The 20049-nt window shown below is 39.0% G+C and overlaps 1 protein-coding gene and 1 long non-coding RNA gene across 3 annotated transcripts in view; both read right to left on the bottom strand.

Annotated features, from left to right (window-relative positions):
- Positions 1–20049, bottom strand: part of LOC309487637 — an 82379-nt gene that overhangs the window by 23819 nt on the left and 38511 nt on the right. The window lies entirely within an intron of this gene.
- On the bottom strand, positions 830–19187 carry zfyve9b (zinc finger, FYVE domain containing 9b). Of its 2 annotated transcripts, none has more exons than XM_082155356.1 (16): positions 19073–19187; positions 15322–15913; positions 15148–15247; positions 14925–15058; positions 13920–14034; positions 10089–10211; positions 9672–9827; positions 9350–9580; positions 7198–7280; positions 6990–7094; positions 6608–6758; positions 5072–5152; positions 4786–4948; positions 4593–4698; positions 2609–2785; positions 830–2064 (listed from the first exon to the last, which is right to left on the bottom strand). In XM_082155356.1, exons 2-16 carry the CDS (start codon positions 15805–15807, stop codon positions 1903–1905), a joined length of 2373 nt encoding a protein of 790 aa, XP_082011482.1. In that variant the 5' UTR covers positions 15808–15913; positions 19073–19187; the 3' UTR covers positions 830–1902. The 2 variants fall into 2 exon arrangements, with proteins under 2 accessions (XP_082011482.1, XP_082011483.1); XM_082155357.1 differs by having other exon boundaries at positions 9350–9577.

Raw genomic sequence — 20049 nt, 5'->3', positions numbered from 1 at the left:
GCCGTTCGAGGGCAGTCGGTTGGCTTCCATCGGATGTGGTTTATAAAGAAATGCAGTGTGTGTGCATGCCGCACTTCTTCATAATCTGCATTTGTCATCTAGAGTATGTGCAGCATGTTGGATGTAAACAAAAAGTCCATTCAGTTCCTGAAAAGCAACAGAGGAAGACCAGATGAGCAAGCGTCCTACGCCGTATGTGTGCGAGGGAGAAGAGAAGGTCGCGTAGGAACAAATGACTTCAAGCTCACAGTGCACAAGTTTGTGCGTATAGTTCGCGCTCCTGTTTATCCAAGCTTCGCCTTTGTTTGGCTAAATTCCTCCCGTCTTTTTTTTTTTTCCCAGCAGGTGTGCGTTAATGTAGGGCAGAGTTCAGGGCGCTCCTCTTGGCAAGCTGGGAGAACAGGGCGTTTACATGGGATTTGTACAGTGACTCAGAAGGATGTCATCCTCATGCCTATCTCGGGAAGTACAGCCGAGATCGTCATAGCTACAATGAGTTCTACATGTGGAAGACTGAAGATTCAGGAAAAGAAGAAACCAAGTCTCTCTCCAATATCAGGTCATGCTAATAAAAGTCATTCGCTCAAGAATCATGTTTTATGTCGCACTTTGGTCCTCATTTACCAGAATCTGGCCTTAGGTTTCAATTTTTTTCTCTGACCAAGCCGAGGTCTCTAGGAGTCCAGACTACAGAATAAACTACAGACAGCTACTTCGATTTGTCACAGATGATCCGTTGGTGATGACTAGAGGTCGACCGACAATAGGTTTTGCTGATACCCATAACTAAGAAATCAATGTTGAAAGGAAACTTATCATTTTTAGTTCGTTTGTCTTTTTTTTTTTTTTTTTTTTTTATCGGTTGAATGAATGCGAATAATATCTTTAACTAGTATAATTACTGACTGGTTGAAGTTAGTACTGAAGTTGCAATTATTAGTAAAAAAGTCGCAAGTGTGAGATATGAATTTGCAATTTCGAAATTATTGCAATTATTCGAAAGTCACGAATGTGAGATTTGAATGTGATTTTGAGGAATAAAGTCACAACTACAAGAAAGTTGCTACTGTGAGATATAGTCACAATTAAGACAAATAGTTGCAATAGTGAGATATGAGGTCGCAGTTACTTTATACCGTGAATAGAAACGGTCACAATTATGAGAAATGGTCACAATAGAAAGCCGCAATTACAAGAAATCTAGTTGCACACGTAAGCTATAAAGTTACATTTACAAGAAAGCTGCTAAATCACAAGACAAATAGATGCAAAAGCGTGATATGAGGCCGCAATTACGAGAAATTAAGTCAATTTAATGGAATAAAAAATCTTAATTATGAGAAATATTCACAATAGTGAGAAATGAAGCTGCAATTACAAGAAAATAAGTCGCACGTGTGAGAAGTCGTCGCAGTTGTGAGATATAGTTACTATTAAGATAAAGTCGCAACTGTGAGATATAGTCACAATTAAGAGAATTTTGTAATAAGTTGTAATAGCCAGATATAAGGATGTGATAACGAGAAATAAAGTAGCAGTTACATTTTAATTTTATAACTTTGAGGTGGAAATGCGCTTCCATAAGAACCTTGTTGCACCGAATGAAATATCAATGTTCATTTTTGCCATTATATGATCATTCCAAGAGCTGTTACAGGAGTCGATCAATCAGCAAAACCGATATATCAGTCGACCTCTAGTGATGTTAGCAGTTTTTAAAGCCACTTGATGTTGTAACCCTCGACCTTTTCACAGTGAGCAGTGGGGTATTGAATAAACTACTTAATAAGCTGCCCCATGGGGACATCTACTACATTCCACTCTCAAATTATACTGAACTCAAAGGTTATGCTCATGAGGTTTCTGGGAGTGTTGGCACATGTGACAGTGGGTGGTCCGTCTCTATGACGTATCCTCCAGAATATAGAAGATGAGCTCTAGCTGGCAGGCGGCGAGACCCTGGTACTGAGAGTTACTCTGCACCACGGACATTAATGATTGGTTAAGACAGTCCTGGTACGGTGCTGGAAGGCGCTGACCGTTACCGCCTGCCAAAAACTCCACCTGAAAGATTAAAGAAAAAAAAAAGATAACAGAGATTAAGAACCCTATAGATCTAATCAAACACAGCACTATTAAAATAAAGCAGAACACTGGGGAGAATGTCAGATACGTAATACTCACATGCTACACTCCTGACCTGCCCTTACACAATACTGAACTACAGTAATTAAAACAGCTCAAAGTGTACATGTTCAATCTATGATTAAATATAAGATTTAAAAAATTGTTCTAAGTTGCTAGTCAACTAGCAGACTTGGAAAAGTCAATAGATAAGGTACAGTATATGAAAAGAAATTACTTCTTTTAAAGAATGAAGGCAATAATTCTGTAAATATAAATGATTAATTATCAACAATAACTACATTTATTTAGTGTTAAAATCATTAAAATTATTATTATATAATTTTCCATTTTAATTCCCAAAATAAATTGTTATTGTTGATATATATTGGTTTATTGTTTCTGTGTTTAATAAAATAGCTCAATGGGGGGAAAAAATTATCGATTGGCATCACAGCTGTGGACATAATTATCACCATCTCACCTTCTGGCCATCCAGAATTACTCTCAGTGCCAGTTTGGTCATGCCGTCCTCCTTCAGCAAACAGAGAGACTGGCACAGTGCCAAGCAGAACGCCCGTGCAAGACGTTCTGATAGACGGTTGTGGCTGGTGTGGTTAGTAGGACCATTTGGATGTTGGTCTTTCAGCAAGTAAAACACCTGTGACATCAAAACATGAATTAACCAATTGTTGAAAGTGGTTCTCAAAAGCATTTTCAGGGAAAAAATTTAATCACATTCAGATAAAACCACTAAGCTGCAGCAAGCTCTTAGTCCATAACTATAAATCAAAATAAAGGGCTATTGACATTATTTTGTCAGGAAGATTTTGTTTATATATAGGGGTTATATTCAGGGCTTGACATACATTTTCTTGCTCACCAGCCACTGTGGTTAGTGGTTTTCCAAAGTTACTAGCCACTCAGCATTTTCACATGACTACAGTTTTGACCTCGATAACATAGGGAAAACTGCCATATAGATATTTTAAATATTAATCATAATTTGGCAGCAGGTATATTAAGCTGCTGTCACTTTAAGACCTGATGCACGGATCCATTATACTGTTTTATATAGCCAATATAGTGTCTTTATGAGCACTCATAAATCAATACGCGCAATCCCACTTCGAAATTCAATATTCATCCGGAGCAAATGAAACGAGCGAGTAAAGGGTAAAGACTTTTTTTGTGTGTGGGTCAAATCGTTTTCGGAGAGATTAGAGAGCGAGAACGCGCAGCTGGTATTGTGTATCCTTCGTAAGAGTTTCAGATATCGCCATGTATCGAAAAATCTATATTTTTGAAAACACTAGATTGCACTTAGTTTATTACTTCAGATGCCTTTTTGAAAGACTGCAAATGAAAAATGTATATTATATAAAATGTCCGATGTACTCACAGCGAAGTCCTTTTCATTTTTCGTTTAGGGGTAAAGAGAAGTTTGAAATACCATTGTAGCAATATACTGTTAGCGAACATCCCGACGCCGCCCACGTTGCTGAGAGAGCGTTTAGATAAATATGTAAATATTTGCTGCTCTCTTTCTTCTCGATAATAAAAAACACAACAAAAATGACAGCAGTGAGAAAACAGCAGTTAAGAAAGCATCAGGTAATAGCGATTTGGATGTTTGCACGAGCTCTGCAATTCAACACGCCAGTCAAGTAAAGTAAAGTCACGTCACGTTTATTTATACAGCACTTCTTACAATAGAATGCTTTAAACCAAACCGTTTTACAGTGTTAAACATGAAAAAAACAGCATCTGTGTTGCTTTCAATTAGAATTACACTTCAGTTTCTACAAAAAAGAGCAGCTCTCTGGGTCTTTATGTTTTCACTCGCGGACGTCTGACCGACAGACTCAACAGAGGAAATGAAACGGAAGATTTCCATGTGAAAAAGGGCAGAGCCCCAGAGCGGACATACCCATTACGTACTCGCCACAGACTAATGTCAGCTTCGGCAAGCCGTTTCAAACTCCCGAAACAAACTCCAAACCAACTTTGTTTTGGCCTGATTTTGTTCGAAATGACGTCACACCAGTTTGTTCTTTGATTTCGCTTGCGCCTTTAGGGTGTTTTGAGCCCGGATCTGTCAACACTGAATTGGCTCCCTGTTAAACATTGCATACATTTTAAAATCTTGCTGATTACTAAATGTTTTAGTTCCCCAATACTTGAGCGAGCTCTTAAGGTCCTTCACGTCTATTGCGATCTCAAAATTCTGGCCAGTTGATAATACCTATATCAAAATCAATCGCAGGCGGTAAATCCTTTACCTATTTAGCACCAAAACTCTGGAATGGATACGGTAATGTTACAGAAGGAATGCATGAACAGAAACGTTAAAATACTTATTCTGCTTGGAGCGAACCAATTGATTTTCCCCCCCTTTTTTCAAGCCCGAGCCCAAACACAAACAGTCCATGAGTTACACTCAGTGCATAAACATGTTCAGTGTTTACCTCTGTCCAGCGTATGAGCTTCCCATTGGCTTTGTATTCTAAGCGCTGATGGGTCTTGATGTTTGTGAGAGATTCCATAGACTTCCCATCAATGGGGCTGATAATGCTGTGAGATACAGGACAGAATGAGTGGCAACTAGCACAGATTTAAACTTAATCTACTATACATATTTGTTATTATATTTTTCCTAACCCTTTATTAAAGCGCGGCTCTTCATCCTGCCACTGAATGTGCACATATTCCTGCCTCTCTGCTGGATGGAGTTTTCCACAGGTGACTGTGAAGTCTTTCATGTCCCGTAGAGATCGGCGTAACTCGCCCATGGTCTCCATGGTTACCTGCACCATCAAGCCATCTGTAGTGATAAGCAGACGCATGGAATCTTAGCACATGCACAGCTAAACTTCTAGACACACGCATTCAAGGAAGATAAACGTAGATAGAAACAAGAAACATTAAGAATGAACAAATCTTTAACCTTCTACAATGCTGGACTTGGCCAAGTATCCTGATGAAGGTTTGAGCGCTCCACTGAACACAAAAAAACACGAGCCAGTGACTGAAAGGTGAACAGAAACAAAGATTTAAATTCAGTGAGAGAATTGCAGTCAACACAGAATACAACCAACAAACGGGCTTTCCAAGACTGTCAGACAGCGCCCTCAAGTGAGCGTTTAAGGAAAGACGCTAATGTATCAGTCCTTTGTTGATGCAGTTTTCATACAGTGTGTTTACATTCATAAACGTTTTATTAGCGTTTTCTCTTTTGTTTGGGTCATATTAAATAATGTCATAATATTAAATCATTTATTAAGTGATTTTTACACTACATTTTAGTGAATGTATGAAGTTCACACAGGTCTCCTAGCTGAGTAACCACAGGTATAGTCCATCATATTGCCCTATTCAGACGGAAATGGTTTCTAACGGGGAAGTAAGGTAATTTCAACATTTACAGTGGCTAGTGTGTAATTTTAGTCCTGTCCTGTTTTCCTCCCTCCACCTGTGAAACAATTCCCTGCCAAACAACTACAAACACTCAGGTTTCATTGTAATTTAATTGCCGTCTGAATCTCAAGACGGCATCGATCCAAAAGTCGTTTTGTAAATCCTTTTTGACCACTGCCAAGTACCGTACAGCATCTGCTGCGGTGCATTTAAAATATGGAGCCTTTCATTATTCTGGAAACTTTTGAAATGGTCCATTATTATAGTATGCAATAATTTTTTTAAATATTTACTATATTATATACTTTTATATAAATTAGGGCTTGCACAACTAATCATTTTACTAGTCGAACAAATACCCAGGTAAAAATATTTAGCTAGAGTTTGCATTAACTAATTTCTAATAAAGCTAATTTCTTATTTTTTTTAAATGCCATCCATAATTTTAAGAGATAAAACGTAAGAGAGAAATCCATTTACAATACAGCATGTCAATTTTCCCGTTTTAAAATAGGATATTTAAATAATTGTATAATAGGAAATTATTTTACTATTAATAAATGAAATATAAATGTATTAATTGTCCAAGCAATAACATTTTGTTTGCAGCTGACAATCATGTGACTGACCAAGTGAGCAGTGCATTCCCGGGTTCGTAGGATGATATTTGCTCCTTCACAAGAATAAATGGCCATCTGAAGATGCGTTCACGCCACGATGTAATTACCATAATCACAAGATTCACGTCCTTGCAGAAACCGTAATTACAAGTTGATGACAAACAATTACCGTCTGAATAGGGCTTAAGAACATGATCCACAAAGTCTGTAAAACCACAAACAGTTTCATTTTATCATTTAAAACTTCTGAAATGATTTGCTTGAAAAATATGTTTGTGCAAACTTTCTTTAAAATAAATGCAACTAGGTTTGATAACACTTGTACAGCTGTAGGTGCAAAAAGTGTCCAGATACTTTTAGGGGCTTATGTAGTAACATTTAAAAAGAGCCGACAGACATTCCAGTAGTGTCTAAGCTCACGCCGGTGTTGGGGTGTTCTCTCTCACCTCTGCGGGGTTGGCTGTGAATGCTGATGGCCTGGGTCTGGTACTGTCCATCTGCCGTCTGCACGCAAATGAGATGAGAGTCGGCCTGCTCATTAAAGCAGGCGCCCAGGGCCAGCACTCTTTCATTAGACTTATTCAGAGCCTTCAGCAGCTAAAACACCAGCAGAGACAGAGACAAGACAAACATTATCCTGAGAAATGAAGGAATTATTTCCTCAGGTTTGCTTATCTATTGGACATCATTTATATAATAATCCTTCTGATACTCCAATATATTCTGACATTTAGTAAATATCATGCTAATACCATCTACTGTCTTTGGACATGATACCATGGTACTCCTGATGCATTTTCTATTTTGAGCAGTTCATGGTTATGGTACCTCTGGATGACGTGTTTTAGGGATCCTTATACAGGTGCTTCTAGCCTCTAGATCAACCACGAGCCCCGGCACCGTCGGCAGCGTGTAACGGTAAAAACGGAAATCCTTTGAAAGTCAAAACAGAATAAAAAAGACATTTAAAGACATCACACAAACTACATAAGCTGCATGACAGGATATAGTAAATGAAACCGGTCATAAGTCTCACCACTAAGAGCCTCATGATACTGTTGTTGACGGGTCCGAAGAGAGGCTCTCTGAAGCGCACACTGAACAAGGGACAGGGATAAACTACAGGACAGCAGGACTCAGTTAGTGTACTTCCTGAGGTCAGGGGTCATTCAAATGATGCATACAGAGATTATGAATGATATTAGAGATTTTAAGATCGTAGAGACTAACGCTGCATCTCAATTAGCATATTATCCACCCTAAATAGCATGTTAAATAAGTAGTTAAAGGGATAGTTCACTTTGAAATTAATTTTTGGTATGTTTTAGCTTACCTCAAGGGCATCCAAGATGTAGGTGTCTTTTTTTCCGCAGTAGTTTCAATTTTTATATTTTTAGGTCAAACCGTTCTTGTCTGTCAGTCATAATGCAGGTCTATGGTCACGGTCTCAAAACACATGCACAGAGTCCAAATTAAAACAATTCCACGTCGTCCAAATTAAACAATTCCCCATCGTAAGTACACATTGATGGCCTAAGACACGAAACGAGCGGTTTGTGTGAGAAAACGAACAGTATTTATATCGTTTTTACCACTTATACGCAGCCATGTCCAAGTGATCTGATCTGACGTGTACGCAGACTGGTGCATAGATGTATACACTAGATGTCACCTTAAAGACATTCGTTCAATGAACTGCCGTAGACAAGGCGACATCTAGTGTGTATATATCTATGCACCAGTCTGCGCACACGTCAGATCAGAGCACTTCGACATGGCTGCGTATAAGTGGTAAAAACGATATAAATACTGTTCGTTTTCTCACACAAACCGCTCGTTTCGTGTCTCAGGCCATCAATGTGTACTTACGATGGGGAATTGTTTAATTTGGACGACGGGGAATTGTTTTAATTTGGACTCTGTGCATGTGTTTTGAGACCGTGACCATAGACCTGCATTATATGACTGACAGACAAGAACGGTTTGACCTAAAAATATAAAAATTGAAACTACTGCGGAAAAAAAGACACCTACATCTTGGATGTCCTTGAGGTAAGCTAAAACATACCAAAAATTATTTTCAAAGTGAACTATCCCTTTAACCCAAATCATAGTACACCATTCAAAAGTTCAGGGTCGAACCTTTTTTAAAGGGTAACTAAACCCTAAACCAACTTTTTTTAGTAAATTATCTGTAAGAAGGGGGCTTTATTAGTGCTGTTCATTGATTCGAGTAATTTTTTTGACATTTGTGTTTAAAGTGTTTTAATTTTACAAAATATGGTGTAAAAACGTCAGAGTGCTGCCCTCTTCAGGTTGAACAGTGGCTACTGCAGTTGAATTTTCCTATTGGAAGTTGTGGTACCCTCTGACGTCAGAGGGTACCAGCTAACCACGCCCTTGCCTACAGAGAGATACGTCTCAGATGCATGCCCCCCTCTCCACTGGGCTCTGCCTACTTTTCCAGCATTTTTCAAATATTGACAGTTACCCTTTAAAAAGAAGTCTCATTATGTTCACCAAGGCTGCATTTATTTAATCCAAAATACAGTAAAAACTTTAATATAGCAAAATATTATTACAATTTAAAATAACTTTTTTTATTTTGATATATTTTCAAATGTAATTTATTCCTGTGATGCAAAGCTGAATTTACAGCATCTTTACTCCAGTCTTCAGTGTCACATGATCCTTCAGAAATCATTCTAATATGCTGATTTGGTGCTCAAAAACATTTCTTATTATTATCACTATTATCAGCTTCATATTTTGTTTCAGAATTCAGTGATGAATAGAAAGTTCAAAAGAACAGCATTTATTTGAAATAGAAATCTTTTGTAACATTATAAATGTCTTTCATCAAAACGTTTCATTAATTTAATGCATTTTGCTGAATAAAAGTATATATATATATATATATAATTTTTTTTTTTTTATCTTACTGATCACAAAGTTTTGAAAAAGACTGGAGTAATGGCTGGTGAAAATTCAGCTTTGCCATCACAGGATTAAATTACGTTTTAAAATACATAAAAAAACCAACAACAAAAAACTGTTATTTTAAATTGTAATAATATCTCACAATATTACTCTTTTTGTTGTTGTTGTTTTTTTTTTTATCAAATAAATGCAGTTTTATTAGACTTCTTTAAAAAACAGTAAAAAAATCGTTGAGACTGTTTTCTTACATCTGTACTCCGCTCCTAAACGCAGCATGAGTCTCAGTGGAAAGGCTTTGGCCCATGGAGCCTCGGCACGGAGCATGAGGAGTCCGAACAGGAAGGGCGGCACAGGTAACGGCAGGCCCTCCAGAGACTGGAATGTCGGACGCACGTAAAGAAAGCCTGCATGCTCGTTATTACCCAGAAACCCCCGGGATACCAAAGAGTGACTTAGGTGATTCAGAAGCTTTCCTGCTGCTTAGAGAAACAGCAAAATCAAGATTTATCAAGTCATTGCTAATGTTTGATCTAAGTTTTATGGTCGAGTAACTTCTGATACAAGTGTCACCTGTCTGGGCATCCCAGTAGATCTGAATGAAATGATTGAAAATATCCGTTGGGAATCTTTTCTCCTCGGGCAAACACTGCAGTAAAATGACCACCTCTGGCTGTCCAACAGCATGCATACCCTTCGACATAACACACCAGCACCGCCGGTTCACATCTACAGGAACACAAAAACACCACAGCAACCCACATGAATACACCAGCATATTGTTATCAGATGTACAGAACATGCACACACATCCTGAGAACAGACGCACATGCGCGCACACACACACACACACACGTGATGGTTTGGAAACGACTGACTACACAGCTTCAATCACGATATAATATACCATACCGATTCGCACAGGTTCCACATGTCAAATCACCAAAAGCATAAATCCATCAAGTGTGGAGTGAGACATTGGGAACATACAGCTGACAATCTTCACCACGGCCAGCAGGTTGGCGTTGAGCACAAAGACGAGAGGCTCTGCGAGACCCCTCTCCAACTCCTCTAAGAGTGACGACTCTGTTCTCTTCTCCTCCAGAGTATAGTCTGCAGAGAAAACAGAAGCACCAGCCTAAACCTCAAAATCACTCACAAACCTTCAATCAAATACTTTAGAAGTAAGTTTCACAAGTAAGCTTGTGGTCCCACTGTATGCATTGATTATATGGAAAATCATTTTGTTCCACAAAAGAAAGTAATGAGGGTTTGGAAAATGTAGGGCTGCCCTCGACTAAAGGTTTTTCTAGTCGACTAGTAGTCATTCATCTAAGAGATTACATCTGCGATTTGGTTATTCCATCCATACCTGCTCACTCTCTCCACTCTGCTGGCTATCTCTCTTTGTATATTAAAAACAATGGGATGGGGGGGCTTTTCCTATAATGCGCCTAAGTTATGGAACTCATTACCTGCATTTATTAGGAATGCTGCTTCTGTGGATTGTTTTAAGAAACTTCTTAAGAAGTTTGTGATCTTTTTAGTCAAGCTTTTAATTTATAATTTATTACTGTGTATTTTTTGATATTATGTATTTTTTTTTCTCCTTGTTTGATTTATTTTGTTCAGTACATCTTGTAGCGCTTTGAGTCTGAGAAAGGCGCATTACAAATAAGATTTATTATTATTATTATTTATTGTTATCAGGAAAAAATGCAAGTGATCGCGCTTCAATGTCATGCAGTAAAACGCGTTATACTTTAGCTTCCACACTCCGCACAAACACACACATGCGCCTAATAATAGCAGCACACATTTAATGAGATTGACCTTAGAGCAATCGGGCAAGTTACTAGATAAGCCATTTACAAATGATAAGCCATATTTGCGGTCGATGGATGATAGGTGAACGTTTGGAGTTCCTGTCCGACATACTGTAATTACCCAAAGAACCTACCGTTGACGATCTGTCCCTCAAGGACTGCATAACTTCACCACAAGGTTCGTTTTTCTGCAACTAACCGACTAATAAAATGTTTGGTCAACTAAGCCTCTTTTAGTCGAATATCGATTATATTAGGGGACAGCCGTAGGAAAATGCTTTTCATTTTGGGGTGAATTATCCTTTTAAAGGGGACATATCATGAAAATCTGACTTTTTCCGTGTTTAAGTGCTATAATAGGGCCCCTTGTGCATCTACCAACCCTGAAAACGTGAAAAGTGACAACTCAATGACTTTGTTTTGGTAAGTCTTCCTCTGCAAGCATTTCAGAACTTAAGCCGATCTGATTTCGCTCCCCTTCTGACGTAGGAAGGGGATATTATTATAATATCTTTATATATATATATATATATATATATAGCCGCTGTGGAGTAAACCGTGATGTCATCGTCCAGCTCAGTTCAGTTCTTATATAATAGTGTCAATGCAGGCAGATCAATATTATTGTTGAATATTAAATTAAACTAGTGCAGTGCCCGTGCAAAATCTATTTTTGTGTGTGTTTTTAGTAATTGTTGGTTTGGTGTGTTTGAGTGCTCATTGTTACAATTACACAACAAAAGTTCAGTAACATTTTTATTTGTGCATAGTAGAAAGCAAATACTGATACTGACATAATGACATACAATAAATATGGAAAATTGAACTACATGGTTGCAAAACGATTCATAATGGTGATGTATTTGGGTATCTGTGTACAGGTAGCAGAAGTTTAGATTAGATTAGATTAGATTTACATTAGTCACTTTCAACTTTGTTGTCATTGTGCAGATTACAATTATTGAGACACTGAAAGTCAGTTAGTGTCTAACCAGAGGTGCAAAAATGCAGAAAAGTGCAATGTGAACAGTATAGACATACTGTATAGTGCAGTGTAGACAGTAGTTTACAGTTAATGAAGTGGTATGGTGTACAGTAAGGATATGGGGATTTCCTGGCACAATCGGTAAGAGGAGAGTTAACCTCGTTTAAGCCTGCATAGCCTACATGACCAACTATTTAACATAGCATATTCAACATCACATAGTTACAGGCTAACTTCAGCGCATGACACAGTAATAACTTAGCATTGAGACCAGGCTATGCTTCAGCAAACAGTTTGTGAATAGGCTACAACAAATGATGGCCGTGAAAGAGACTGTGAACGCATTGAATAGGATGTTTAGCTGGTGAATAGCATAGGCTACTATTACACAGTAGCGATAATGTTAAGCGCACCAGAATAAAATATAATATTCAGAAGTAAACAGTGTAGCTGACTTACAGATTCAGCTAACATCCACAAATGAATAAGCGCGACGATTCAGGGAGCAGGCCATAAAGTGAAATGCTACTTAAGCTCCGCTGCTTTCTTCGACCCTCTCTGTCTCTGGTCCTGCTCTGTGCTCACTCAGTGTGTGTGTGAGAGGGGGAGTGGCCTCTGGTCCTGCGCTGTGCTCACTCAGTGTGTGTGTGAGAGGGGGAGTGGCCTCTGGTCCTGCGCTGTGCTCACTCAGTGTGTGTGTGAGAGGGGGAGTGGCCTCTGGTCCTGCTCTGTGCTCACTCAGTGTGTGTGTGAGAGGGGGAGTGGCCTCTGGTCCTGCTCTGTGCTCACTCAGTGTGTGTGTGAGAGGGGGAGTGGCCAGCTTTGCTCACTCATTGCGCAGTGTGAGAGGGGGAGTGGCCTCTGGTCCTGCGCTGTGCTCACTCAGTGTCAGTGTGAGAGGGGGAGTGGCCTCTGGTCCTGCGCTGTGCTCACTCAGTATCAGTGTGAGAAGGGGAGTGGCCAGCTTTGCTCACTTATTGCGCAGTGTGAGAGGGGGAGTGGCCTCTGGTCCTGCGCTGTGCTCACTCAGTGTCAGTGTGAGAGGGGGAGTGGCCTCTGGTCCTGCGCTGTGCTCACTCAGTGTCAGTGTGAGAGGGGGAGTGGCCTCTGGTCCTGCGCTGTGCTCACTCAGTATCAGTGTGAGAGGGGGAGTGGCCTCTGGTCCTGCGCTGTGCTCACTCAGTGTCAGTGTGAGAGGGGGAGTGGCCTCTGGTCCTGTGCTGTGCTCACTCAGTATCAGTGTGAGAGGGGGAGTGGCCTCTGGTCCTGCTCTGTGCTCACTCAGTGTCAGTGTGAGAGGGGGAGTGGCCTCTGGTCCTGTGCTGTGCTCACTCAGTATCAGTGTGAGAGGGGGAGTGGCCTCTGGTCCTGCGCTGTGCTCACTCAGTGTCAGTGTGAGAGGGGGAGTGGCCTCTGGTCCTGCGTTGTGCTCACTCAGTGTCAGTGTGAGAGGGGAAGTGGCTAGCGGCTAGAACGGCAAAAGCCAATGTGTGCTTCTTTTACCAATATATTTACCAATATATTTTGCACTTCTAATCCAAACAATGTCAAACTTGGCACTGCACTTACTCGTGCCCGTAGCAAGACACCTGTCAAGTTTGAAATCCATCAGACTAATGGTTAGAGAGATATGCGAATAACAGACACACACGCACAGACAGAAAGACGTTCCTGTAATTTATAGATAGATGTTAAATTTAATGTCCCCAACTAAGCAAGCCAAGCCAATGGCAACAAAGGTGGAACAAAAGTGACAGTGGCAAGGAACCAAAACTTCATCAGGTGGCAGAATGGAGGAAAAAACCTTGGGAGAAACCAGGCTCAGTCGGGGGCCTGAACGAAGGCGGGGAGCAGCAGCTCATTTGCATTTAAAGGGACACACACACAAACAGCGTGATTTTGGTCACACCCTAAAATCTTGTGAAAAGGGGCATAAGATGTCACCTTTAAGCCTAATTTAAGCTAAATCTAATGTCTTTATTAGCAGTGAGTGTGTGGACACATTCATACCTCCTTTAACCCCTGTTGAAGTCAGAATAGGGGGAAGGTCCTTTGGTGGAGTGGGTTTTGAGGAGTTGCCATTAAGACCTCTGACCTCATCTCCTGCTCTAATGTCAGTCACTTCCTACAGCAAATAAATAAATAAATAAATAAATATAACTATACATAAAATAACTGTGCTATGAGTTGGAAAAGCTTTTTTTACAGTTTATTAAGATATATATAAAACAAAAACATTTCAAATAAAACCAAATATCCTCTATATTATGTCCTTATAAGGAGTGTTGGGTGTAACTCATTACTAAGTAATTACTTACTGTAATTGAATTAATTTCCCCTTGAAAAAGTAAAGGATGGCATTCCTCTGCATTAAATTTTCTGTCATTTAATTACAGTTACTTCTAATGTAATTGCACTAAATACTGTATTTATTCTAGAACAATTCTATATAAAACAATAGTGGATTTAACATCAAAGTGTAACATCTAATGTTAAAATGTATGTTTTAATGTAACATTGTCCCTTTAAATTCTTTGGTCAGTTCAAGAATAATTTATGCAATTTTATATTATTTATTTAAAATAATTAAAAGATTGTCTACCCTTGTATTGTTTAACTGGTCGAGGTTGATATGGGATTTAGAAAATAATTAGTATTAAGTAATGCAATACTTTTTAGAGAACGTAATTAGTACAGTAATCTAAATATACTGAAGATTACTTATTAATGAGTAACTTACCCAACACTAATAATAATGTAAAAGTGTTTAAAGTTGCTTCGCAAAATTGAAGAGAATAATAATAATATTAAAATTAAAATAATCTCAACAAAATTATTATAATAGTGTTTTTAAAGATACTGAACAAAGATTACAAGGATGAAGGTAATAAATAAAAAATAAGAATAAAAGAAAAATCGAAATAGGGTCATTGTAAGAGTGTTTTAAAAAAGTTACTTAAAAAAAATTTAAAGGAAAAAATTAAATAAAATAAGCAGAAAGATCTCCCGTCATACCGCCTGAGCGAGCTCAGTGCTCTGTGTGTGAGACGCACTCCTGTGAATGGGAGAGCTGTTGGCACTTCTACTCTCAGACTGGGGAAGGAGATTATCTGCAAACCAAACCTTCTTTTGGTCCTTGCGAAGAGTCCCTGGTAAAATGACATCATTATAACACTGTAATTAATGTGTAATAACAGTACATAAGCACATAAGTAGCGGAATCCACCACGACACTCACGGTTAATCAAAGTTGAATGACAGGTGACACAGACTCGCCCCTCTTTCCCACCGAGATGAGTCAGCTTAAATCTCAGGTCACAGCAAACCACACAAAAAACCTGCAAACCAAACAGACTTTTCATGTTTTGAAGGTAAACAACATTTTGGTCACAGAATCGCATGCATCTCTCACCTTCCCACATGCTCTGCAGTGATGACGTCTTTTGGTGAAGGAGAATTTGGATCCACATTTCATGCATGCTGGTGCTTGAGAATCAGGGACCCACTGAGGGGCCGTAGTGCCCAGGGAACTGCAGCGCTGCACAGGCAGAGCACCTAGAGAACCCTTCCTCCCCACAGAGTCAGCGTTCTTAGAGCCAGACATCAGTGATGCTTCCATCCCTCCGCTCTCCTTACGGTCCTGGCACGACTCCAGCGTAGAGTCTGAGGGCTCCGTGCTCTCAGTGTCCTCCACAGGGGACGATGGGAGTCCCAGCACAGCCTCCAGGTGCTCCTGCTCATTCTCCGCCCGCTCTTTCTCTTCAATGACAGAGTCCTCTTTCAGACCAGGCCTCAGCTTGCGCTCGTCTAGCAGAGACTCGCTGGAGTCCTTGAGGGTGGAGTACCCAAAACGCCTCTCGCCCCACACAGACAGAGTGGCGGTCACTGCTTGCCTCATAGTCTCAGTGGAGGGAGCTCTACGCGAGAGGGTTGCTGATCATATTTTAGCCCACCCCGCGCTTTGTTTTATCCTCAAACCATCACGACATGGCCTGTACAAAGTCCTGCCAAAAGATGAGTCAGATGTATTAATTCCCAGCAGGTCAGTGGATTTGTCAGGACTGCTTTGGCCTCTATTTTGACCATATAAAGCCTATCATATTTTATATACATATTTCTTCTAAATTATCAACATGATCAAAACGTTGCTAAAATACCAGTTATACACAATTTACTGCATGCCTTCTGTTTGACCAATATATTTTTAAAGTAAAAGGCCTTTTAGTATATTAGTAAAAATGTCCAACTTCAGGTCATGGAACACATGTCTTTTTGCTGTGAAATCGTTAATGATTTTTATAAAGTAAACATAAGAATAACTTATATATTGTTGGAAATAAAATAATAATAATAATTAAAAAATGTATATAAAAAATATATATATTATTATAAGCCCCCACAATAAAAACTACAGATCTTTGATCATAAAACTAAGCATTTAAATATGATCTTACGAATATTATTTTTGCTCAGTTCGGCCACTGAATAAAATTAAGGTGTTTTTTTCCTTTCCGGTCGTGAGCTTTATAAGAGTTTTTGTTTTTTAAGTTACTGAAAAAAGATTACAGTGAGTGAAATCATTCTCCCTTTATCCATATGATAAACTTTATTATCTACAGTATACTTTATCTATACTATATGAGCCATTAAAGGCTGATGTATCAAATATATAAAAAAATATATATTTAATTTTAAGAATTATTTTAAGATTTTGTCTAAAGGTTCAATAAAACTCTTCCATTTTATTTCATATGCCAGGCTTTACGTGGTTAAAAGGTAAAAAGGGAAGGAATTATTGTATTAAAGTCTTGATGAAACCTAAGTAGCGATCTTTTCTTCCATATAGTGATGTACAGCCGAGTGTAAGAGATTTTTTTTTAAACTTAATTTTTTTAACAGCTTTTCCTTTTTAGTACACAGAGAAAATAAAATAAAAATTAAGAATAGAAAAAAATTAAGTAAAATAAAAAATAACAACAAAAACACAACCACTAACAACAACGGTTACATGAGGTCCAGAGTGTAACATATTATTGAGAGAGAGAAAAATTAGAATGGAGATTTTCATTGGTTCTTGATTGGATTTTGAGATGTTGGTGTTGCACTCAAAAAGTGGAGAGGCAGGATTTAAAGCTACAATATGTCATTTTTATCGCCACTAGGGGTCGCTAATCTCTTACAATAACAATGGCGTAGGTTGATGACCAATACGCGGAATTATGGAACTTGTCGTCATGCTGATAGATCTAATAAAGTTTATGGAGGAGTGAATACATTGATGTTTTTAACTTCATACAAGCATGGCACGATTGCTAATGAGAGACAGATATCAGCGTCACACGCGAGTCCCAAGGATATAAAGGAATAAGGACATTTAAATCTACCAAACTAAGTTACCCGCAAGTGCAGAATTAATACTCACACAGGTCAGTTTACTAGACGAATGAAACTTGTGAGGTAACGCAGCGTGTTTCATTTGGTCTACTATCACACTAAACTGCATTTGATTGTGTTGAAGGTTATAATGTTATTCTATGTGTTAGTTTGTTGGCTGAATGAGACTAGCAGTAAGCTAGATCAACATTAGAATAACATACTGATCATATTCTAACATTTCATCATGTTGAGCTATCTAACATTGATTAGTTTATGTACATTTGTTCACCTATCTAATAAAGTACATGCAAGAGCGGCGTCTCTGTCAAGTCGAAGTTTGTCCGGATGTGGAGCTCTCGGCATCTCGAAAACGCCACGCTGATATTGATCCTCATTTTAGTTCTCCTTTTGTCCCAAAGTCTGCTTGCCATGGTTGCCATAATGTTTGAACGAAACAACAACAGTGTGAGCGTGCCGCTAGACGTAACGCAGTTGTCCACTTCACTTGTGTCGCCATGGTTGCTATGGCAGTACGAGCGGAAACCAGGGATAACGAAGATATCACGTCATTGACAGGCGACAAGTGAACAGGGACGAGCCATTATTTAAAATTAGAATTTCTCTGAAATTAAAAATCTTTGGGAACATTTGGGATATTGTAAGTAACACAACTGCAGGAAATATATCACACTGTGCAAGTGATTTTTGGATATTTTATTTAAAAAATCTTACATATTGTACCTTTAAAAGGACTAAATGATTGCATACTTAATGGCATATTTAATTGCGTTCAAATGCATCATTATGAATATGTATTCTGCATAGCCTACACCAGAAAGAAATCTGTTGTTTTCACCTGACGATCCAGTTGTAAAATTTGTATTACACTTTACATGGTCACTTTATGATTAATTGTTTACAATTAGGTCTATGCATTTAGAAAACAGACTAGGCTTTGAATGGTGTTCTGTATGTAATGCTGTGCCACTGTCTCAGACACAGACAGGGGTCCTGCATCACTATTTCACAGTGAGGATTTGCTGAGTGGGCAGAATGACTCGTCTGCATGGGTGTATGCAGATACATATTCACAATGATGCATTTAAATACTCAATCCAAACACTAACACATTTCAATGAGTATTCAATATACAAATTCTCAGACATAAAAGAACCGCTGCAAAAAAGTGCTGAGCATCACTGCTTTCTGGTTTAGAGCCAGTTTGTCGCCTCACCCCAAACTACACTACCAGCAACGCGACGCGACACACTAGAACGCGTCGCGCGTTTGCATTTATGAGAGCTTTCAAGTCTGAACGTCGCATGAAGTGTCAAAACATTCTAGTTGTGTAATCTCCGTCTAATGTGAAATTGTTTTCCAAAAAGTTAGTGTAGCATCTGTTACCGCAGGAACTGAGACTGAGTGTGCGTTTGGTAATTCTCTCAGCACTGCATTGCAGACAAGCCGCCGCAACCTCCACGTACAAGATCTTCACGCCTTTGACATGGACACACGGTGCAGTGGTAGCTGTAATTCAGAATCTCTTCTGGTTAGCAAACGCATGTGTTCATGGCTGATGCACATCACTCTCGCCTGTGGCTGCTGGTGAGTGACTACAGCAATGCGACACAGTACCGTCAACAAGAGCCAATTACAGCATCCTCACTTACAGTCATCAGCTCAGAATAAAACCCCGAAAAAACTCCCTCAGGAATTATACAGATTATGTAGCGCTCGATACTGACACATCTAATGAATAAATATAACGAATGTACGTAAGTATTTACCAGGGTCTCTGCATCCCATCGCCACCTCAGTGTGCTGTTGACTTGTGCTCGCCATCAGAGGTCTGTCTGCGCGAGGCTAGCGGCGCTCGAGATGAACGCGCGTTCACAGGGGCGTCGCAATCACTTGAGAAGTCAAGACGTCGTGGACACTGACGAGCTACTATCTTTTCTTTTTCTTAATTATTAATATTACCCATTTGGCTTTACTTGGGTAGACAGCCAAGATGACAGCTATGTCTCATTATAGCAGATATTATGTTATTACAACAATATATTATTACCAACCTTAAAGGTGCGGTCACGAGAAATGTCGCAGGCAAAGTCACAGAAAAGAAAAGTAAAGTCACTTTCAATTGAATACCAGCCTTCTGCTGGTACGCGCCAAATTCGGATTATCAACTTTGCGAAATCTGCGTGGGAATTGTTTTTTACCGATTTCATGGATTTCTTTTGAATTACTGGACAAACCCGCTAAAATTCGCCGAACATCGGTGCATGTGGACGTATTTTAACTCACTATTTATGTTCTGATAATTGCATATTAATAAACAAAAAAAGGCTGTAAGCAAACAATGTTAATAGGTTAACAGGAAAAAAAAAAACCCTTCAGGAAATAGTAGGCTACTAACATTCTTTGATGCTTCTCATATTCTCAAAAGAATTCCAAATGAGAAAATATCCTGCTATGTGGATATTATATATTCTATCCTAACCTATATTAAATTGTGGTTACATTTACCGTCAGTCAGTGAACTTTCGTGGGTGAAATCCAGTCGTTTCAATAGAAATCCAAGCAATCTGGAATTTCTCAAGAGGAAAGATTTCCACATAGATTTCCCATCGGGTTGGTCACACAACTTCTCTACCAACAGCTTGGTTTCAAAATGACTTCTGTCATCTCTAAACTTGACAATTAACTATTTTTGCTTCATAGAATCACCGGAAGTAGCAGTTGCGGTGTGAATATCGCCATTTGC

Source organism: Leuciscus leuciscus (genome assembly GCF_965113295.1).
Source record: "Leuciscus leuciscus genome assembly, chromosome: 23".
NCBI lineage: Eukaryota > Metazoa > Chordata > Actinopteri > Cypriniformes > Leuciscidae > Leuciscus > Leuciscus leuciscus.
This window is presented reverse-complemented; position numbering and strand designations above follow the sequence as displayed.